Here is a 23,941-nt window from a genome sequence, read left to right as displayed (position 1 = left end):
GCAGCAGGGAGAGAGACAGCAGGGAGCAGGCAGGGCACGGACAGCTATTACATACCTGGCTTTGCAGAGTACTCGTCACCGCTTCGCCCACAGCTTTCTGTTAGAATATACACTTTTTCCTGCGACTTGCACGCAGCTCAAGGCGCATGCTCAGAGTAACCGACGGCGCATTTGTTTTATTCAGGAACTCAGAGGTGAGTACAGTAACGCCAACCGCAGCTGAACAAAGTGAAATCTGCTCCCACAGTTTCAAGTCTTCGTGTTTTTGTGTCAAAGCCAGCTAACGCGTTAGCTGTGCCTGGACCACCTCTGGCTGCCCTTCGCATCAATGTCAGATAAAGAAGAGCTGGACGGAGGCGGTTTGAGCGGAGTGTTAGCTAGCCCCGTAGTCCGGTGGTAAATAACGGGATGTTGTTCGGTAACCCCGCGAACGAGATGTTCTAGCTTGTCGAGATACTTTTGCATTAGGTTCAGATAATCTGTGAGTATTCACTGTTGTTTTCTCTGACTGCGGAGTTAAGGATAGAGCTGGCGTGATTTCTTCGCCAAAAACAAGTGACAGTTAGCTTCACCCGCTGTACAGTTGCAGTACTCGTTGATCCACGCTCTCTCTCCAAGACTGAGCAGAGGAAACAAAGCCTGCTCTAAGTTATGTTTGCTTTTCAGCTGCTGTCTGCAGTACTGTTGAGTTGAGCAGGTTTTCGTAATGCTTAGCTGTGGATTTTTGCAAGCCAGAGCTTCCTTCTGACCCCATAGGACCCATTTCACAACATGGGCAATTAAGATAGAGCTAAGAAAGCAAACAAGCTGTAAAATAACAAAAAAGTGATTTGTCTACCAGTTGTGTCCATACTTGTTTTTAAATACGAACAGTTAAAATAAGGTTTCAGATGAAATCAGCTGAAGCTTTTGTTTTGTGTTCTGTGAAGCTGCACACTGATTGCAGTGGTTTTTGTTTGTTTGTTTTTTTATGTCTGTGGCCCTGTTGACAGTTCTTTGCCTCAGCATGTGATTCTCATTTGCTTTTGTGCTGGCACTAAGAAGAAGAAAGCTGATCTCTACCCTTCCTTCCTGCAGCCTCTCCAGCAACAGTACAGGAATGACAGCATGTCAGCATAAGAGGGAAAAAAACACACAACACTGGCCTTTTAAGCTAAAAGACAAAACCAGAAACTAGGCTTGCATTCCACTGGAGCATAAATCCACAAGACTTCCCATAAGTCTCTTTTTTTAGGTCTCAGCTTTTTTGCTTGCGATCTGATGTTATAACCAAATAAGGACCCATTCATATTCTGACTACCATGATCCCCATGTTAAATTGTATCACATGTCTTTGTTTTATCTCTCATTTTAATCTGTCTTGAACTTTTACATACAGTAGGTCCTCACCCTCCACTGTGTAATCTAATCCTAGTTTGATAATTACACAGGAAACACCACAATTAGGCGATGATAACCAAACTATCAGGATATTGGTTTGGCTCCTTCCAAGTTTTAAACCACTCAATTTCTACACGTTGGGACTTGATTAGCTCATCCACATAATCCCATTTCTAAAGTCTAAAGGACAAAGTGTGATTGAATTATATTTCTATTCACCACAGACTTTGCTGCTTCTAATGGGGTTTTTTTCCCCCTTTTGTTATCTGATCAACACGGATATTCAGCAACTTACATTTAGGCCTTCTGTGTCTCTTTCTTCTTGTCTCTCCAGAGACTGAACAGTTAGAAAGATGACCACTTCATGGAGTGACAGACTGCAGAACTATGCAGACTTGCCCGCCAACATGGACGGCCTTACAATGAAGAAGTACAGGAGGGAGCCCTACCACAGGTATGAAACATCCACAAGGGACACACTGACATTTCACAGCATAGATTAAGCAGCCAGACAGAGACTACTGTGGAAAAAACAAATAAAACTCCTGGACTGATGATTTTGATTTATGAATAGAAATGAAAGTAAATGAATGATAGTTTTCAGGAAGATTTGAGCATTTGTAATTTGGGGCTGTCAGCGCAACATAAAGAATATACTGCTTGTAATATAAGGATTAATAGTGCTCATAATTCAGCTTTCATTCAGAGGTTAAATCTGCAGGTAATAATAAAATATTGTGGACGTCCATTCTGTAATATGAAAACTAATAATATGCAGTTTCTGTTTGTTAAAATGATGGATTGTATGGCCACCCACCACAGAGGCGTTTACAGAATGAATTGCATAGTTATATACAGAACCACAAAGGAATCCAGGGCCGCTCTGTGATGCAGACATCAGGACACTAAAGAAACTACCATTATTAATTTCAGACAGCTTATATTTGTGTTTTTTGTTTCCTTTTTATTTCCAATTTTTCATCAGCGAGTAGTCAAAGAAATTGAGTTAAATTTCTTTTGTTTCACGAGTGTGTTTGTTTGTTTCAGCTTAGCTTTTATTGCTTGGAAATGTTTAGTTTTGTTTTATTTTTCTCAGTTTCAGTGTTAGTTCTAGTCTTTGGTTATTATAATGTAGGTCTGCTTTTAAAGGACAAATTTATAAAGTTCAGATCAGTTATTACAATACAGGATTTGACTCACAGCTATGTACATGTGCCAGACTCAGTTCACACTGCCGCCTCATACTTAATGTGTTTAGGAATTTGAAACTAAAACTAAAGGTATTGCCTCTGTGTCTTTATTTTGCAATGATGTTTTTCTCTTTAGTAAGAAACATTGTTTCGTTATGTTTTTTTTTTAAATGCATTTGGGGTTTTTTGTATTTCCGTTAAGAATTGATTGATTGACTAATTTATTTTTTACACCAACAGTAACATATAGTTATTTTAAGTAACTATAACAACGATAACTCAAATCATGACTTAACCAGTTGAGTTGTGTTGGGTGGTCTTTGGATTCCCCAACAGTTTATGACAGTAGCTTGTTACTATTTATTTCACCATGGCAAAGCATTTCATAAATTTTAAAAATATACTAAAGTGCGTTTCTTAGATTTTACATTGTGTATCACTTATTGTCATTATAACAGAGTGACTGACTAATCTGTGATTATATCTGTGATTATCCTGTTAGCGTGCTGTGTTTTCCAGTTTAATTCCCGTCTTATTTTACTTGTAGTCTGCCATTGGTGCTCAGCATGTACTAGGCTACGTCTCTTTGTCACTTCGACTGTGAAGCAGGCTGTGCTGCCTTAGATGTTTCATAGAATTGATTGTGACTAGGGTGTGGTCTTTGTAGCTGTTATGCAAAAATTTTCACTCATGAAACATCAGCAGAATGACAAGACCCACGGGCTAAATGGACGAATCCAGATCCAGATATGCTCAGCATATTAAACATGTAGTTGGTTTTGCAGGGAGTTTATGGCTTTGACTTTATAGTAAGTAGCTTTATTGACCATTAATATATCTTTTCACTTATAAACATCCTTGTTCCTTTACCTGCTTGTAGTAAAGTCCGTTCAGTTATACTGACATAATCAGGGGTTTATTCCCTGTCAGAGCAATAAAATGAGTGTTTCTTTTCAATGTTTAACTCTAAGGCATGTTTACAATGGGTACTGCTTTTCTTCCATGCTATTATATAATATGCAGTGCTCACAAGGTTTATGAAACCATCACTCATTTGTTTGTTCTGCATGTGCTGCTGGGGAATAAATCAACCAGTTCATGAACCAGCAAAGGGTTACACATGCAGTGCTAAGTGAAAGTTCAAAGGTGCTCTTTGAAACAATGTGACAGAAGTTCTTGTTCAGTGAAATCATTACTGATTTAAGCGTGACCTTTTGTTTATCTTACAGACTCACAAAGGCCTTTCCAACAAAGTAAGAGCTCAGCCGAAACAGTGCACCCTGTGTATATCACATTGCAGGGGGCTGATGGCTCTGCCCAGTGCAGATAAACGTTCGAGTCACTGTCTGCATGAGATTAGAGCGCAGTGGAAAAAATCTGGCTGATTGTTCTTCAGCTGCGCTCAGATGGAGTAAAAGTTATTAAGGGATTCACTTGTAGGTGCTATTTGAAGCAATACTGATGTCAGCAGGGCCAAAGTCAAGGCTGAGTACAGTAATTGATCTTAGGAGGGGCACGCTTTATCATTTATGGCCGTTCTTTACTACCCCTCCCACAGGCATCTGGCAAGAGGTTACATCATAATGGCACCAGTAAAACAGAAATAGAAAAGATTTAAACATTAAATCCTTTGTTCATCCCTGCGAAATGTTGACTGTATTTGTTTTGGCTGATGAGGAGCACATCCCATTTTGATGAGCCAGTGTTAAATGTTAAATGTCAAAATAAGGCCAGAATAGGCTCATTTTTTATAAGCAACTAAATATATAAAATAAATATAGATGATCAAATTTGATATAGCATTTTGATATTTGAGTACACGTTTTTCAAGTTTAAAAGGTCGTTAACCTGAATTTGTAAATCAGTTTTTTTTTTTTTTTTTTTACAGGTGATCAGTTTGAGATTCAGTAGCGCTTAATTTCATCTACAAAATTGATTTATTTGTAAGAAAGGATTTACATTAAAAAAAGAAAGAAAGTAAAAAGTACTATTAACTTTGTTAACAGTTACAGCATAAACATATTTAATTAAATTTTTATTTGAATAAAGAAGTCTAAGGATATTTGAAGAGGTAATTTTCTGTTGAAATTCACAACTGGCAGTTTTCACGGCCACAAAAATGAATTTAAAAAATAACCAGTAGTTGTAGGCCAACGACAAATGTGTATATTCAACCAGATGTGAGTAATGGAAGCAGCTGTAGCTTGTGGCACTGGCGTGCTTGATTCTACCCGACTTGTGATTGTTCTAGATGTCTTTGAGGGCCCACAAACATCATGGTTCACAACAACCCTGACTGACAGCACACAACAACAGAGAATGACGCAGAATGGCCACAATCATTTTTGCAACAAGTCAGAAAATTTCTGAATGGCAAGACAGCAAAGAGAGAGAGGGAGGGGGGCTTTGTTTGTGGGTCCAGTGTTGCCCTGCGTTGCTGGAGCAGTGTCAGACCACCGGAGAGTCAAACCGAGGTTTAATTTCACACAGAATGCATTGCCAGTCGTGTCGTGGACTTTGCTCTAAATGGGAACTTGTTCACTATGGAGCCGCTGCCAGGTATTTCACAACTGATTTAGACGTTGGTGAAGATAAATAGACCATTGTCACAGAAAAATGAGAAGATTAGATGCCTTGCAGTTTTAGACTTGTGTATCAGTTCACCCTTGTTTTTAATTTAGTGTCATTCTTGATTTTTCTGTTGGTCTGATACATATTTCGGTTCTTGTATGATTAAATATTGACTTGTATAGAATTTCAACTATGTCACAGCTGTAGAAGATAAGTTATGTAGGTCTGTGCTAGCAGTCGGAGTTACGCAGACAGTGTGTGGATGTATTTTCTGTGGCTATGAAGCGCTGGCTTTCATCGTGGCCACTTTATATTAAAGTATTTTAAGATATTATCAGAACTAATTATGTGTATTAATTAACTCTTATCGTTACGGAACATGCCAGCAAGTAGATCTCATGAAATACGCTCTAGAGAAACAAACAACTTGTAATAATGAAAGTATCAAAGAACCATCATCCTGGCATGGTATTTCCAGTACATACAAAGATGAAGTGATCTGAAATGGATATTTAGTTCTCATTTTCATTACAGCACCTAAAATGTAGTTAATTATGTGTTATATATTGGTGTTTAATAAGGCTGAAATGACTTGGTAAGCTCTTCTTAAGTACTTGTCATAAGCTGCCTTTTGGCTTCTTAAGGCTCTGTACCTAACACAATAACAGAATTTATTCTTTTACACTGTGTGGTAATTGCCAAATTTGGAGTAGTAGTAGTAACTTCATCTTTTTTTTCTGACCTTTAGATTAGACACTCAAGGACACCCAACAGTAAACAAGATTTGTCCATGTTAGAACTTATCATATTTTCATTTTATGATTTATGTGGATAGAATAATTTGAAGTAATGATACTGTACAAAAAATCTGAAAAAATAGGGCTATAACTATCAGTCAAATCTATAAATCACCTATATCATTGTTTATTTGGTGTAGTCTTTTTTTTCTTTTTTGGCAAACAAACTCAAACTGCAAGCTCATAGAGGTGACACCTAGGTTTGTAATCATAACTGTACAAAGAATGCAAAAATAAGAGTTACACTCTTATTTTTTAAGAGTTACACCGTTATTAATAAGAGTCACATTTTTATTTTATTGTGTTTTTTACATTTGCTTTATGTATTTTTCTATATTTGATTTTCATAGTTATTTTGACACCTCAGTCTACGCATGCACAGTGAAAGGTCTAAATTACCTGACTTGATAAAATGTAAATCTATAGATGTACCTTTTGATAAAATTTAAAAGTTGTACTTGGAAGAAAAAATGACAGTTGTTGGATATGTATATGTGTAGTGTGTTAAAAAGGGATAACATTCTTCTTTTTCTCACTTGAGGCAACTGCTATGAGTCATAATTTGTTGTGGATGATTACATAAAATTTACAAAAACCTTTCCCCCCCAGAATCTTTGTCAACAGAAGCTTGGCAATGGAGAAGATTAAGTGCTTTGGCTTTGATATGGATTACACTTTAGCAGGTAAGCTAAATACACAATCACACAATCAATTACAATCAGTCATAATCAGATCAGAGTTTGGATAATCAGTTAACTAATGAAGTCAGTGATTGGAGGGAAAAAATGCCTATTTATCATTTATAACAAATTAACAAATTATACCCTAAATGGTTCCTGGACTTAACACTGTAAATAGCGTCCAGGTGCTAATCGGATACAGTTGATTAATTGATCATCAGCAAGTGGCACCACCTCTGTAAAAACAGACGTTTTGGCAGTTTTCTGGATTGAACGATTGAGATGTGTTATCACAATGTCACAGTTTTCCCAGGAGAGGACCCCACAAATTTACCCCAAGTTCTGACAACGGAAAGAAAATTTTAAAACCAAATTAAAAAAACAAACCAAAAACCCCCAAACAAACAGAAAATCAACACAAGACTTCTAGAACAATGACATTTGAACAGATGACACCAAAGTGGAGCTCTTTGACTATAATGCACAGTTTGAATACCAAGTACAGCATATCAGCACAAACACTTTATACCAACTGTCAAGAACAGTAGTGAAGAGGTGATGATTTGGGGGGTTTTGTTTGTTTGTTTTTTGCAACTGTAGGACCTGGTTACCATGCAGTCACTGAGCTGACCATGAACTACTCTGTATACCTGAGTCAAAGATGATGCTATCTGTTAGACAGCTAAAGCATGGTCGAAACTGGGTCATGCAAGAGGACAATGATCCCAAGCATACCATTAACTCTACAACATAACAGCTGAAAAGAAAAGACCCAATGGCAAAGTCACAGTCAGATTATAATTATTTTTATGATTTTGATCTTTTTTCATTTTTACTTCTAAATTTGCCAGTTTTTAAGAGACATTTATTATATACGGTCCAAAAGTGTTTTAGATTTAATAAACAATTGATCAATTTATTGATCTAATTGATCAGCACCTTTTTAGGGTTTTGGTATGCAGGCCAAGTTGGCTGGAGTGTTGTATAGCACATTCTCAGTTTACATGGCTCGTCTGTGCTGTCATCAACAATACAGTCTTGTCAAAATGACCATTCCTATCTTGATAAACGTTATGTAATGAATCTATAAAAGTGTCTTGGAGTGGCATTGGTTGAAAGGGAAACCAACTTTGTGGTTGTCACGTTAAATTTAGATTTTGAGAGCGCATTTATTTATGTGCCTTTAGAAGCTGAAAAAAACTCCCTAGCTGTTAAATGTGCTGTGACCTCATGTTTGGTGTAGATGTTGAAGTCTATAGTATCCCTGTCTTTTCAGCTCTATATTTGGGTACCCTACCATTGCCCCTGAACCACAGCTTGTTGTTCATAAAGTATTATTTAGGCCAATGATAGTGATACACTGAGTATGCCATAACACTAGGATAACGAAATGTTAAGCCAGCAGTAGCTCTCTGTAACACAGACTTAATTGCGTATGTTCTTTTTCCTAGTGGCTAGCAACCTGGCTAAAAATATCCTGATTTTTCATGCCACTTTGTTCTGTGACTCAGCTCCAGTTTTCGGTCTCTACACATCTAAAAATATATCTTCCCTGACTTTGAAAAACAGGTCACGTTTGTTTGTTGAGTTCAGCAATGACGGCTCCCCTGAGAACAAGAGTCACTTGTAGTTCTTCTTTGACTCTGGACCCCTATCACCATTCGGGGTATAAGAGATTTTACAGATGCTCAGCTGTTGACATGACTCTCTTTATGGGAGCTCATAACCAAGTGTTAATGTTTGCTTGAAGGGTGGCTATCGTGTATCTTTGGAGAGTGTTCACATTTTGATCACAGAACTGCTTCCTCAGATTGACTGTTGCTTAATCACATGTAACGCTATGTGATAGAAGGCGGTTCAGATGTGCAGCACGCCTTAAATATGTACATTTCAAATATTACTTGCTTTTTGCGTGCAATGTTTATGGAAAAAGGTAAGGAAGAAAGATTGGGATTATAAAAATAGAGATTTAAAGCAGAAACATAAATTTTTTTTTTTTAAATCACTATGTAAAAACTCAATAATATCTGTCAGGAAATTTTGGTACACATGAACAAATGAAAACACAGATTATAGTTTAGAAAGTATGACAAAACTAAACATCAGTTGCTATTTCAATCTCCACTGTCCACTTCTGATGATGTGAAGATGTTGCCTACAGTGCTGCTCCCACAGAGATGAGGGGCTCCTGTCTCAGTTTGTAGACAAGTTGGCAAGAATCTGTAAGATTTGAAGATATTTTGCTATTTTAAGCTAGCAGTTCTCAAATATGTACTCTTTGCATAACAAGCGCGGTGGCTGAGTGTAACATATTGGGAGTGGATGGGAACAGTTGTCAACATGATTAAAGAGTTGTGTTTTTTATTGAGTTCACTGCCTTCATTGTGGCATGTCTGTTGTGTGCCGAGTGTTTCCAAACAGAGCAAGAAAGTTTAAAACTCAGAGAAACCAAGAGCAGTTTTTCAGTAATTCTTTTCGCAGTCATTAAGCATTTTGAAAAAATAGTGGGTTTTGGGGAAAACCCTTAAGTTAATTGAACGTATGCAATTAACTTAATGTAATGATTTTGCTTATCTTCGGAGATTGTGTGAGGCTTTGGGTGAATTTTAAACACAGTCCCTGTCAACTGTAATCAGTTTAGCATATATCACACTGTGCAAAGACTACTGTTGTGTGTATTCAGTATATATTGCAGTTCTGAATAGTGAATTTAAGCTGAAGATAACGGTCATATTATAAAACGTTTAAAAAAGTTAACTTTTTCTTTACTTTGGTATGTGATTGTGATTGAAGCAGGAAATGCACTCCATGTCCTGATTCATGAAGATAATTGTCTTTGTTTTTCTGGATTAATCCTTGTGCTTACAGTGACATACTAAAATAGCCTTAAAAAGCTCAGAAAAATCACATCTTATGTATCAAATAAAAAAAGGTAAAGTTTGGAAAGGAAATATTGCTAGGAATGCGAAGGAAAAAAAACTATTAAGGTGCCTTTAAAGTTCTTGTGACCTTGGTTTCAGATGTCAAAGCATTTTTGATACATTTAAATGTATTCAAAAAAGAAGCAACAATCTAATCCATTCATAAAGCTTGCTGTGTAATCAAATTTCACTATGTCAGCAACAGGGGAATTCCATTTTAATTCAGATATTGAGAAATTACGATTGGTTCTTGGAGACCTCACCATCGCCTGTTACCAGCTGTGCTCCTGTTATCTCTTTCAAACGTTTGAGAAGAGCACGGACTATAAAAGAAATGCAATGTAAACAAACTAATTAACCAAAAATTAAAGTATTTGTGTTCATATGACTGTCTATAGCTCTTGGAATAAAGACGGTCAAAGAAAATGGGATTTTAGGGCTTGTTTTTAATATCAGCATAAGTATTTTAGATTGTTATAGACAATCTCATGATGCATTGTCGTCATGCATCAGTGTAATGACGTACAATGACTTCTCAACAAGCCAGAATGAGACATTTTGTGCCATTTTGCTCAACACGAGGATAAGAAGAGGTGAAAAGTTTGTTCTATTCTAAAGCTTTAGTGCAAACAAATTGCAAATATCATACATTTTGTAAGACTTTGTAAACTGAATTAGCAATGTTGAGACAACATTGCGTCATCTGTTCTTCTGCTCCTAAAGGGAACACGTAACACCCTGCAGAAAGTTGCTCAAACACAGTTTTAGGCCCAGATTGCAGTGAGAGATACAAGCAGGTTTGTCCTAGTTTTCTCACAGACTTTTGGCTGGAATGTGGGCCCCTGAGGCAATGTTTAAGCTTTCTAATTTTTCCCACAATATGCTTCATAGTGTTGCAAATTTGTCACAGAGGCCTACATTTCCACTTTATTCTGTGCAAATATTAAGACACAAGTTAAATTATTGCTGTGTGAAATGGGTCAGATAGAGTCTCCTTGTACGACACACTATATCTGATTTGGAGATAAGGGTCTATCAGCAGAAGGGCTTTCTGCTGGTTGTTTATCTTGTATGCAAGAGGTCAACGTTACATATAGGCCTGTGGTGGCCTGGCCTATAAACTCTGGAGACATACGTTGGTGCTCAGCAGTGGGAGTATAATTATCTGGCATCAGTCCCATTGGGGATAAAAAGCGAAACAGATCTCTGAAGTTCCCACCACAGGGGGAGAGAGTCAAGGACACAGCAAACAACAATAACCCAACTTCCTGTTTACAAAAAATGCAGTAAACATGAGGATCTCAGATGTCTCATTTGCTAAAACATGCAGCTTTATGTTGCATTACGTAGTCTTGGGTGTGGCTTTCATGAAATACAGTTCTACGATAGTCTATCAACAGTTCACAGTTCGAAGATTTGATGTAAAGGGCTTTTAACATAAAATACCTAACCGTGGTTCATTCCAAACTTAACTCTGGCTGGTGCACTTTTATTAAACAGTAACATTATGGACAAAATGACATTTTAAGCCAATTACTGGGGGAACTTGAGTGGCTTTTGACCTAATATTAACTTTGTGTAGTAGGGAGTTTTAGCTGTCCCATAGGTTTTAAAATTGTCTAGAATAATTATTATATATCAAACCATTTTCCTGATTCAGTTTTCCAGCCTGACAAACTCGTAATGAGATTTGATTTGTTCTGTTTTATGTGTGGGATGTACTAATTTCCAAAAGACAACATGTAAAGAGAGACTCCCAGTGACCTCAAGTGAAGAGGGTGACATAGGGGAAACAGGTTTTAAAATAGCCTTCTTTGTAGCAACTCAGAGCTTCATGAGGAATATTACAATTAAGCAAAGAGGAGGGGGGAATGCAGTTATATTGGTGTATGCTGCTGCTCTGGGCAGAGGGCCCAAACCCTGTTTACTGGGAGAACACAGCAGGGGGTGAACTACAAGAGGTTACGTGATTATAATGCAGAAACTGCCTCATGCAGTTACATCATATGATTGTTGGGGTTTCCTTTGTTTTCTTTGCATTATTGTAGGGTCTTTACTTTACAATATAAAGCGCCTTGAGGCGACTATTGTTGTGATTTGGCGCTGTTTAAATGAAATTGGATTGAATTCATGCTTACAGAGTAAAGGTGTCAACAAAAGAACAGAGCTTTACTGAACCCAGGCTTTTCCTGTACTTCTCTGTGTACTTATCATCTCTCTGTATAACCGCAGACTTGTGTTTGCACACATGTTTTCCAGAGTAGGACACAGATGTTTTCCTGCTTGACCTACAGTGCTGTTCCCTCCAACTAACTCTTCTCTAAGTATCATCAGCCAATATTTCATACCCTTGAGGGGCCTTCCACCACCCCACTGGGGGTATAGAAAGCAAGCATTAACACCAGTGCATTCTCTGTTTTATATTTATAACATCTGACATATTCTTTCCCCCTGTCAGAAAGCATTTTAATCCTCTGCCAGTCTTTTTTTAGCCTTGCATCACTGTATGTTTTAATTTCCAGAGCCCACTCCTGTCTCGCTTTTCGTTTAGCCTGGGGTAAATATCTACCACTGGCAGTGACGGGTTAGGGGCTCGTCAGTTGGGCTCATTAAAGCCACTGCTTTACATCAAGTGATTTTTCATTTGCCCGCCTGATCCTCTTTCTTTGTGGATTTACATGCAGAACATCCTGGTCCGTGTTGGTAGCCAGGACTGAGAAGGGCATTGGGTGTGAGGGGATGTTCCAGTAGAGTGAAAACATGTTGTTGACAAAATACAGACAAGATGATCTCAAATGGATAAGGTGGCCTTTGAAAACTCAAACTTATTTGTTGTGTAACTTGAGTAAGTGCAACAAAATGCATATCACCTCATTAACCATTGTTTGCCATCGAATCACCCCACAGGCTATGCTTCTGGGGTTTTTAAATACAACATTGTTTGTATAATTTTGAGTCAGGTTTTCAGATCGATACCACTTCAGTACAGCATCACTGTCAATATTAAAGTAGTTATCCTACAAAAGGTAATAAATACAAATTCAAATAAACAAGGGAAAAAGTTTTTAAACATCTGATTTAAAATCTGTTATATTGATAACCAATCATTTGTTTGATTCTATATGTATGTATTTATATAATATTAACTACTTTCATGTAACATTTCACAGTTTTTAAAGTGTCTACAGGACACTTTTATGGGCAGCTGGCATTATTTACTAAACTAATGTGTATGTGTTTCCTTTGTAGTGTATAAGTCACCTGAATATGAGTCATTAGGCTTTGAGCTGACAGTGGAACGGCTAGTGTCCATCGGTTATCCTCAGGAGCTCCTGAGCTTCGTCTATGACCCATCATTTCCCACCAGGTGAGACCAATCCCATCTCTCTGCACAGACATCATGAGGCTGATCGTGGCCATCAGATTATTGACCAACTGCTGTTTCTGTTGCCTGATCTCTAAACTTTGTAGTCTAGTTAACCTTTTAGCTGAGATATCTATCTTAGCCAAGTAATAGTATGAAAAACCCCATCACCTGTGCAAAGTTCAGTGTCACTGTATTTATTTTGTAGTAAAAGATAACGAGTGACAGGAGTTTAAGTGCCAAGTGATATGATTGTTAGAAAGTTAGAAAGGCTGTTTTACTCGTGCATTGCAAAATCATGCATCCCTCTGCTCCTTTTTTCAGAGGCCTTGTGTTTGATACCATGTATGGAAACTTGTTGAAGGTTGATGCTTACGGTAATATCCTGGTCTGTGTCCATGGATTCAACTTCCTGCGAGGGTAGGTATTTTCAACATTCCCCCTCAAAATGCACAGATCTCTGCATACAAGCAAGCATCATAAATATAAACATTTGATAAAACATTTTATTCTCTTTTGTGCTTTTTTTGCTTTTTCCAGCCCAGAGATCCGTGAACGGTACCCCAACAAGTTTATCCAGAGAGATGATACAGAGCGTTTCTATATCCTCAACACCCTCTTCAATCTGCCAGGTGGGTTCAAGTTCAAGCTTATTGTAGCCATTTCAACAAAACAACTGATAGGAATTGCTCACATATAAAACAAGACACATCCCACAACACACAGCACCGCACAACGTGATACAAAATACAAGTGCATGTAACAGATCAGCCCATAGTAGCTCAGTGTATCTACCTTTAAAGTGATTTTTAGTGCAACAGGATATAGTCCAGATTGCAGAAGGGAACACTCCATAGTGCAAGTAGTACAGTTAATATTGCAAATGCATGATACATACATACACATTTTACTGCCCAATGCATTTAGATTATATGAGCACAAGCTGATGTAGGTAAAGTGAATTAATAAGAGCTTCAATGCATCTTCAAGAGCCTAATAGCTTGGAGTTAAGTATTATCCCTAAATATGTTCAGCTAGTAATGGTTTTGCCCAATGGGAAAAGAATGGAAAAGGTCATGTTAAGGGAGGATTGGTCATGGATGATGCTTCTGGCCTTGCTGGTGATTCTGGCGGCTTAGTGTGAAGCTATATAAAATGGATCATACCTTACAGACTGACTCTCTATTTCCTTAGCTGCTAAATAAAGTCAAGTCTCTGGTGGGCTTAACAATAAGACCAGTGTTTAAGTCCGATGATAAAAATTGGCGTATTGTGGTGGTGGTGGGAAGAACTTTCCCATACAGAAGAATGGGATGAATGTGTACAACAGAATCTAAATCTGGAAGACTGGGGCAGCAAATAATTTCACTGAGGTTCTTGACATTATCTTCCAATCTTCCTGTTTCCTTCACAGAGACCTACCTTTTTGCTTGCCTTGTGGATTTCTTCACCAACTGTGATAGATATGACAGGTAAGAAAACTTTTCTCTGCTTTATCTGGCCTGCAACAAGTTTCTGGGCGCCGCATGATGAGACCATGACAGTTGCAAGCCACAAAGGGTCAAGAGCAAGCCCTAACGCATGGGAGGGTTCAGGTGTCTCAGCTGCTAATCTCGTCTAATTCTATTGTTAATCCAATGGGAGTTCAGTCAAATAACCCTTCGTTTCGATTACAATTACTATATCTATTAATCTGTTCTACCAATTGTGAAAAAGTATGGATTCTTATCAAATTCAGATAGGAATAAAAACAATTACTAACTATTTGCAGAGAATGAAATCCTGATATAACAACAAGATAATCCTCTGAATGTTAAAGTAAGGAGATTTAATGGCCTGTAATTTTTTTTTGAGAATGTAATCTGGAATGGTTGCATGTCCTTTGTCCTCTGAAACCTGGTTGTTGGTCTTTTAGGGGGAGAATGTTTTCCTGTTTGGCTGGGGACCCCTCCAACAAGGGAAGGCTATCCCATTTAAAAGCAAACAAAAAACAAATGTCATGTTTTTGAAAACCTTCTATAAAACTATGGCCTGTCCGACGGCTGTGTACGTGTGTGTCTTTGCTCCCCTCCCTCAGCTGTGAAACTGGCTTCAAAGATGGCGACCTCTTCATGTCCTTTAAAAGCATGTTCCAGGATGTCCGGGATGCTGTTGACTGGGTCCATTTCAAGGTAAAACACATGAAACCACTAAGATTTAATCTGATTTGTTGGAACTAAAACTAGATCATGTGATGAAATAGAGTGCATAAATTATATCTTGAGGACAAGTTATTATTTGCAAAGAATAATTGAATTGAAATAAACATACTGGCATGTTATATCATCACAACCTCTCATACTTTTGACATCTCTGTGATACCCCTTCCTCTGTCTTGGTGGAAGTCCTACCTTCCTTATTTATTCTGGCCAAATATAACATAATGTGATAACAGAAGGCAGCCACCAACAAGCCAAGTAAAATTTTCCTCATACGATGTCTGAATCGAGTCTCTTGACAGAATCCAGTTAAGTTTGTAATATTTACTTAAGAACATCAGGATAATGTCTCCCAGTTTTTATCTGATATGTATTTGTGAAGACGACATATACAGGAAATTTTGAGACTGTCTTAATAATAATGCCATTCATCATATCGTTCATATGCAGGCATATATTTTCTGTACACATATGTTTCAGTCTGCACTAACATACTAACACAAACTCACAGTTAAAATTCTGTCAACTATGTCTTCTTATATTCAGTTAAAAAGGACTAAAACCTGTTTCCAAAATAAACTGCAGTTAAACCATGCATATTTGTCCTAGACTGTAAACCAATTTTTAAACCTTTGCAAAAAGAGAAGTTGTTTACAGAAGAATTAGAGATACTCTTGAAACACTACCACTGATTATGCCACAACTAAACAACACAAGGTCCCAAAGGTTCTGCAGCAGTCGTCACCAATTACTGCTTCCAAACTGCTATTAACCATACAGCTGTACTTTAAAATGTTACTTCACTAGAATGTCTGATCTTTATTGTGTATAGTGATCTTTTCTTTAGAGTTTGACACTAGAAAGCTGTTTTAATTTCGTGTGCTAAAATTGAACATCACTCTGAGCATCTGCTGAAAAGGGAGTGAGTTCAAGATGTGTAAGCACGTTTCGGTGAGGTCTTAAAGCTAATGATTAAACTTTTGAAACGTTGCATTATTGCATAATGATAATGATAGAAAGATTATACCAATGTTAATGCAATTTTAAACAAAGGAGCTAGGTTTACGTGTCATTTTAAGAATTTTTATCAGCGTTTTTGGAAATCCAGCATTATTCACTGATATCTATAGTTATTGATGATTTTGCTAACCCCTTTGTCTCACATTGCAGGGTACGCTGAAGGAGAAGACTGTGGAGAACTTGGAGAAGTATGTAGTGAAAGATGTAAGTAGTTTGTATTCACTGTGAGTGCACTGCTGCAGAGAAAACACACACAGTGTCTCACACTCTTGTAGTCTGTGAAGAGGCTGGTTTGTAAAGATGCTTAGAGCTTCATTCTTTCTCTTTCTTTTCTTCTTCTCTGTTCCCACCAGGGAAAGCTGCCTCTTCTTCTCAGCCGAATGAATGAAGTATCCAAGGTTTTCTTGGCAACCAACAGTGACTACAAATACACTGATGTAAGTGTGTGTGTGTGTGTGTAGTTATGGTGGAAACTTACTGATTAGGGAAAACAGTAATGCAATAACAGTGAAAGACTTAGATGCCAGTAAGTTAATGCCGAGATCCTTTTATTAGTTTTCTACCAGTTTGTCGGTAACACGTGTATTAGCTTATGAACAAAGTATGTGTCACATCAGACTTAGAGACGTTGTGTTGTGTTACAGAAAATCATGACCTATTTGTTCGACTTCCCTCATGGCCCAAAGGTAAAACATATTTTTTCTATTTCTATTTGGTGACGATTTTTTTTTAATTTTTATTATTGTCAAACATAAATGTACATCATGGTTTTATCTTTGTACTCATGTTTGTGTGTTTCCATCCACCCCAGCCTGGCACCCCGCACCGGCCCTGGCAGTCCTACTTTGATCTGATCCTGGTGGATGCCAGGAAACCGCTGTTCTTCGCAGAGGGTACAGTGCTCAGACAAGTGGACACAGTAAGCAAAATCAGAACAGAGAGTTCTGGCCAGAGAAGACATTATAAGTGAACCCTAGCTGGCATGTGTTATGTTGTGGCTTACAGTCTGTCCCTTATTTGCTGTTCAGTCAGGGCTGTTCAGGATTTCTTCGTTTTGTTTTCCAAAAACACACCAGTTGTTTCAAACTGAGGGCCAGCTTACTGAAAACAGTGTAGAGTGCATGAGTGAATTTTTTGTTAGATAGTCGTCCGAGCGTAGTTTGCATTTTTGATTTAGTCACTGGCTCAACCTGGGATCCATTCTAGGGTCGAATTAGACAAAATCTGTATGTCAATTATTTTGGTACATATATATTAATGGGAAGGCAATGATCACAATGATTTAAAAAGCATAACATTATGTAAATTTAAGCATGAATTTATGCCAGAAAAACGCAGAGGTAAAGGCCCTAAAAATATGCCATCAGTGCGTAAGTAATTAAATGATTGTTTTCAGGAAGATGGAGCAATTGCAGAATGATTCAAAAACAGTCACTCACTTCACTTAGGTTATTCAGACCCACTTTTTAGTGACTTATTTATTTTCTTCATTTCAGACAACTGGACGTCTAAAGATAGGAACCTACACAGGACCACTGCAACATGGGATAGTCTACTCTGGAGGTAAGGCTTTATTTGTTTCATCATTCATTCTTTGAGCTAGGCTTTATTCATCTGTCATTCGTGGACCTTAAGAATGCATACATAGTTGGTAACACGCTACTGTCATTCAGGCTCTTCAGACATTGTGTGTGACTTGCTTGGGGCCAAAGGAAAGGACATAGTATACATCGGGGACCATATTTTTGGAGATATCCTCAAATCCAAGAAACGTCAAGGCTGGAGAACATTCCTGGTTATACCTGAGCTGGCCCAGGAGCTTCACGTGTGGACCGACAAGAGCTGTGAGTCTAGAAAGAACTTGACTCATAATAACACATAGTGTGCAGACATGTGGGAGGGCTAGTTTGGCTGCATGTTTTCTCAGTCTCAGAAAGGACTTGATCTTTAACAGCAATCTGAAATGTAAAATGTTGTCCAAAAACTACAATCTATAAGTGCAAAACAAAAACCTGTAAATGATCTCACTCTCAAAGGATACATTCTCAAAATTTCAAACATTTGCACAGCAACTGTACATGCACTCAAATGTGCTGAAGAGAGAGAGATTCACGCTCTCCCTCTGTTTTCCAGCATTATTCGAGGAACTCCAGGGCCTGGATGTTTTCTTGGCAGAACTCTACAAGTAAGAACTGTGACCTTTAGCCTCATTCCCCCCCACCCCCAGGTTCCCATTCTGCTGCTCTTTGCTCTCGGCTGTAACAGTGTCTGTTTGCATACATGTGTGGATACTGCATATTTAACAGAAACCCACAGGGCCAATAGGGTAAAGTCTAAAGTGTCAAAGTGTGCACCTGATAAGCAGGTTCACTGACGTTATTTATAGCCTGGCGCAATTCTCTGTTACGCCACCTCTTTGACTCATCATCTTTCAGGAGGCTGATATCAGTATCCACACCCCCACCCAGTCCTCATCGTTTTTCTCCTGCTTCCTTCTCAGGCATCTGGATAGCAGCAGTAATGAAAGGCCAGATATCAGCACTATCCAGAGGAGAATCAAGGTACACCCTTAATGACCTCTGCTGCTATGACAACAGATGTGCTGCTTACGTGGTTTTAGTGCTGTTTGTTTCATAGAGACTAATCATTAAACCGCCTCATCAAAGAGCCCTTTCAGTCGGTGTTTGTCTCTCATAGGCTGTCGGAAAAAGATGCAGATTCAGCTGTTTCACTGAACAAATACGACATCCCAAATAATTTATTAACCGTACTTTCCAGGGTTAATGAATCAGTGTCCCTCTTTTTTTGACGTGATTTTGAAGGCTTACCAGTTTCTCTTTTTCTTCTTGTTTTGTAGAAAGTGACACATGACATGGACATGTGCTATGGCATGATGGGTAGCCTGTTCCGCAGTGGCTCCAGACAGACTCTCTTTGCCTCACAAGTGATGCGTTACGCCGACCTGTATGCAGCCTCCTTCATTAACCTGCTGTATTACCCCTTCAGCTACCTCTTCAGAGCGTCACACATACTAGTGAGTATCTGAATGTAAAGTGGGGGAATTGAATGAAACCACGCACCCTTAAGATGCAGACACATTGCCACACTTCACTGATGCACATACTAAAATGTTGTCTGTTCTGATCTGTCATTGTTCGTAAAACATTTCAAAGGTTAACTGTGTTCTTGTTGTGTAAAAAATGCTGTATACAGCTTGGTGAATTAGTCAAGAGCATATGACCAGTCATATTCTATCGCTTAGCAATTTTTCTTATTTCTCCTCTTCCAGATGCCCCATGAGTCAACAGTTGAACACACCCACGTGGACATCGACACAGAGTCCCCGCTGGCTACCCGCAACCGCACCCACTGCAGCGACTGCAAAGAGCTAGAGTGCAAGCGCAACCAGCTGACCCGCTCATTCAGCGAGATCAAGCCACCCAACCTGTTCCCTCAGACTCCCCAGGAGATCACTCACTGTCACGATGAGGATGATGATGAGGAGGAGGAAGAAGAAGAAGAAGAGTAATATAATAGGACCTTTAGAGGGGAGCCATGTTCCCGTTCCTGCTTTCTTATCTTTCCTAGTAGAGTCAAGTAGTGATTGCTTTCAAAGCGAGGCAGAGAGGGGAAAACATCTCCAGTGTGCATATGTGTGATCACACACGCTCACACACGTACACATTCTTCAGATTTCTGAGGATAAGTGTAAAGGACCAGTAGCAAAAGAGATCATATGACTGTCAGAAGACTGCATGCTCGGTCCTCTAAACAAAACCTGTATGAGCTTAGTTAAAAAAGAAACTTCTTGATTTGTAAATTCATTTGATTTCTGTATAATTCTCCCAGCAGACAGACAGAGAGCACACACACTCAAACAGACATCACACACCACGTTTCTTTATCTTTTTATAAGCTGAGTTTTAAGTCCTGCTGGTGGATCACTTAGTTTTGGTCATGTTTACGGTTTAATCCACCAGGTTTGGACTTTCTACTGTAGTTTGAAGTGTAACGCAAACTGACAGAATATGCACATTGCAGTCACAGACAAAACACTTTTCAGCGTAAGTGCCGAAAAATCAGTGCAGACATTAAACATTTTTATATGCAACATGGGAACAACATTCAATTTTTTTTTTTTTATCCATTTTGTTTTATTTGCTTGTCTTTATAGAGCTGTAACTTGTATGTGAGAGTATTTCTGTGTGTGTGTTTCTGTCACGGTAGACTCATTCAGACTTTAGCATCCTGAGTGACGGTAAGCAAAGAAGATGTTGGACAAAACTGAAGCACAAGCTGGTGTTAAACCACTCGATACCCGGATGAATATCTTCTTTGACTTGTTTGGAGTTTGGTTAGGCGTACACAAGTGAGGCTATTGAATTGATGCTTTGTTACCAAGCAACAAAGAGGACAGAGTATCTATATTTTATCCTTAGTCTCTATGACTACCCCGAAACACAGTACTGTTTCTATAAATACCTGTAAGGTAAATGAGATGAGCTAATCGTTCAACACCATGAGCGGGCTGTTATGCAGTATTTGTCAGCTTGATTGTTTCGGAAGTATAACTTGAGTATTTCATTTATCAGATTTTTCTTCTTTTTTTTTTTTTTGGTAAGGGGGGTGTACAGTACAAGGTCTTCAAGTTTGTTATTTTGCGAAGTGTGTAAAAAAAGGAAAGCGCATGAAAGTGGATTCGGCATGTAATGAAAGTAGTGTTTTCGACAAAAAACTTAATTGAAAAGGTCTAATGAGTTTTAGCTGACTTTTATCCACAGGTCCAGTATTATCATGCCATTCTTAACACTACTATGTGTTGTAGATCGTGTTCACAGGTCAGAAATGAGTGAAGTGCTCCAACATTAAATGCTTGATTTTGCATTTGCTCTGATCGTTGCAACAAAATACAAGCTTGTTAAACTTAAAGCTCCTGAAAACTTATTCTAAAACACCTTACACACTTCGTCTTATACGACTTCTATTACGCTACAGTCGGAGTAGGAAAAACTGCATAATATGATGTGGCACGACCAAAATGATTGTGACCGTGTGCAATTAACTTCCAAATTGTTGCCTTTGAAATGATTTCTTCAATTATGGAAATTATGTCTGCGACCAGTCACAGTCAGTTGCCCTCTTCAAAGTGTGTTTTGTGTTAAGATGGCGATAAAATAGCAAAAGGAGTCAACCTGCTATCAGTTTGCAACAGCAAAATTCATATTAACTACTTGCATTCAGAGTTCAGTCAGAGCCTCATAGAAATTCAGAAATTCTTCCACAAATGGTGGCATAGTTGCTGCTGGATAGCGATTGAACTGCAAAATGACATAAGCACTCTGCAACCTTGCTTGTTATATGGGAATATAACCAGAATACAACCAGCTGGTAACCAGCTGAGTCGCGTCTTGGAAAGAGATGCGCTCAGATTGATTGCAACATGTTGACTCTAGTTATTTGAATACCTTCAGTCCACGTTGGACCACAAATGTTTGGAGACAGGTTGCATTTATGCAGTCACTGTGTGATTGCTATGAAGCTTTAGTTATAGACTTCATAGCTTAAATAATTGAAACAACTTGTGTTATGTGGACTTTTCTGCTTAGGTTTTCCTCGGGATTCCCATATACTTGTTTGCCATTCACCTAGGGGTCATTTTTGACCCGAGGACAACACAAGGGTTAAAAAATCCTAAATGGAAAAACAATTTTTGAATCAATATCAAAAGTTTTATTTTATTTAATTTTGAAAACTTTGGTTGAGGTGGTTTAGTAGGGGTTATGATAAAAGGAAAATGTGACGATGGAAACAAAACGTGACACTTCTGCTTGAAGTTTGAGCCCCTCTCCAATGGCACCAATCAGATTAATTTAAAATGCACACGCAAACTTACCTAATGACCTAACTACCCGCCAAAAAAAAAGAAAAATCTTCCATTAAATTATTAAAACTGTTCAGATTTTGTTCGTACTGGACTCTGCTGATCATCGAGAAAAGGTGATGGAAAAGTTTTCAGGATCTTTAATGCAGATGTCAGTGGCATCAGTGTTCATACACAAGGTAGAGTGCTGCCTCATATTATTTTTGTCAAACAGCAACTTTTTTCTCCCCCTTTTCCTACCATCCACTAAAAACAACGTTAAACTGCCTCACCTTTTTAAAGTAAGTCTCGACCTCTTCTGTCTTCAGTGTGTTGGATCGGCCTTTTGATTTAGGCCACAAAAAGGGAAGGAACATGCCGTTTAGTTTTTGGAATGATTTTTGGTTTGGCTTGATGTGGAGTGAGTAGTGGTGAATGTGCTTAATGCGTTGGATAAAACCATGTTGAACATATATGAACATATTACAGCTGTTTAGGCTTTGTTTTTTTTGTTTGTTTTTTTTCTACAAGTGAAATATTTATATTTTATGTTCTGATGTTTGTTTCTTGAACATAGAATAACTGGATATGCTACATGATGCAGCTGCATTGCCAGCGTGGAAGAGGTGACTGTCTTTGCATCAGTTCATGTGAAAATAACAACAGTATCCGCTCCGCTGTGGCCGTTATGGTAGCATCAGTTTGACTTCTATGTGAGGCTGCTGTCGGTGTAGTTTACACAGAGAGGATAGAGGAAAAAAAAACAAACTGTAAGCCTGCAAAAAAAAAAAAAAAAAATCTTAAAATGAAGGGAAATGTGACTAGCATGTTAAGTATCATAATTTGTTACTTGTCATCAGCATCATGGGATTTTTACTTTTCTAAGCTAGTGTTTTCCAATGGTCTCTGTTTACAGAACTGTAAATAGACCTCGCCATTTCCTTTTCATATGATTTTCTTTAAAAAATATAACATTTTTTGTTCATTTTTATACAATATCTCATAAACCTGTCACTACGACTTGGAACTAACTGAAGACTGGTGAATAGGTTACAGTGCTTTAGAAGATTTTTATCTTGTGTCCTGATGCCCAGAATGCATCTGTATTAACAGGTGCAAGAACTCCACTGTTCATTTTCTAACCTTTAGTAAACTTTTGTTTTTATGCATATCAATTTATGTTCTTCTGAACAGTGTTTTGTGTGTTTCCACAAATTATCCTTTAGACTGTACATTGAAGTAAATTACATAAAAATGTAGAATAAAGATAGTTTGTAATATTTTGCTGTTGCTACTTGGGTTTTCTTCTCTTGATATTGTGTTAAGGGACCTGAAACCAGGTGATACATATATTGTTGTATCTATAGTCCAGAGCTAAAACTAAAATTTAAGGTATTTAATATACTCCTAATATATAAAATTTTATTATTGACATAAGGTTTCACTTTTCTAACACTTAAGTGGCAAAAATACATCTGATCAGTGACTAAGGGAAATTCAAGGCTCAGTTAAAGGGTTTTGCACGTCAGGACATAATTAAAAAAGTAATTTTATCCATAGCAGGTTTTAAAATATAACAAAAAAAATTTCCATTTAACAAAAATATTGCTAAACTGGAGAAGGCATCTATGACAAATTGAACCCTCATTTGTTTATTTTGCAAAGCTTCGACTAAACAAACCAAAAGACTTCTGGAACAATTTTCTTGGACAAACGACCAAAGTGGAGATGTTTGGCTGTAATGCACCACATCGCATTTAGTGAAGGCGTATCAGCACAACCTCATACCAACACACGGTAGTAGAGAGGTGATGATTTGAGTTTGCTTAGCAGGCACAGGACCTGATTACCCTGCATTTGTGTGCATGCCAAAGAGTCAAATGTTAAACTGTCTGTCCAACAGCTAAAGTAGAGCTGGAATTGGGTCATGAAACAGGACAATCATACCAAGCACATCAGC

General features: G+C 38.1%; 1 protein-coding gene across 1 annotated transcript; it reads left to right on the top strand.

The window, feature by feature from the left end:
* On the top strand, positions 1–23,261 carry nt5c2b (5'-nucleotidase, cytosolic IIb). Its single transcript, XM_040004821.1, has 18 exons — positions 1–194; positions 1,715–1,834; positions 6,548–6,621; positions 12,789–12,906; positions 13,228–13,323; positions 13,444–13,535; positions 14,318–14,375; positions 14,981–15,074; positions 16,272–16,325; positions 16,475–16,558; positions 16,766–16,807; positions 16,933–17,040; positions 17,618–17,684; positions 17,795–17,965; positions 18,255–18,306; positions 18,622–18,682; positions 18,979–19,155; positions 19,411–23,261. The coding sequence occupies exons 2-18, from the start codon at positions 1,734–1,736 to the stop codon at positions 19,648–19,650; spliced, it is 1,689 nt and encodes a 562-aa protein (XP_039860755.1). The 5' UTR covers positions 1–194; positions 1,715–1,733; the 3' UTR covers positions 19,651–23,261.
* The last annotated feature ends 680 nt before the right edge of the window (positions 23,262–23,941 follow it).

Source organism: Simochromis diagramma, unplaced genomic scaffold (genome assembly GCF_900408965.1).
Source record: "Simochromis diagramma unplaced genomic scaffold, fSimDia1.1 OVJJ01000487.1, whole genome shotgun sequence".
Lineage (NCBI taxonomy): Eukaryota > Metazoa > Chordata > Actinopteri > Cichliformes > Cichlidae > Simochromis > Simochromis diagramma.
The sequence above is the reverse complement of the archived record's forward strand: the minus strand, read 5'-3'. Positions and strand labels throughout refer to the sequence as shown.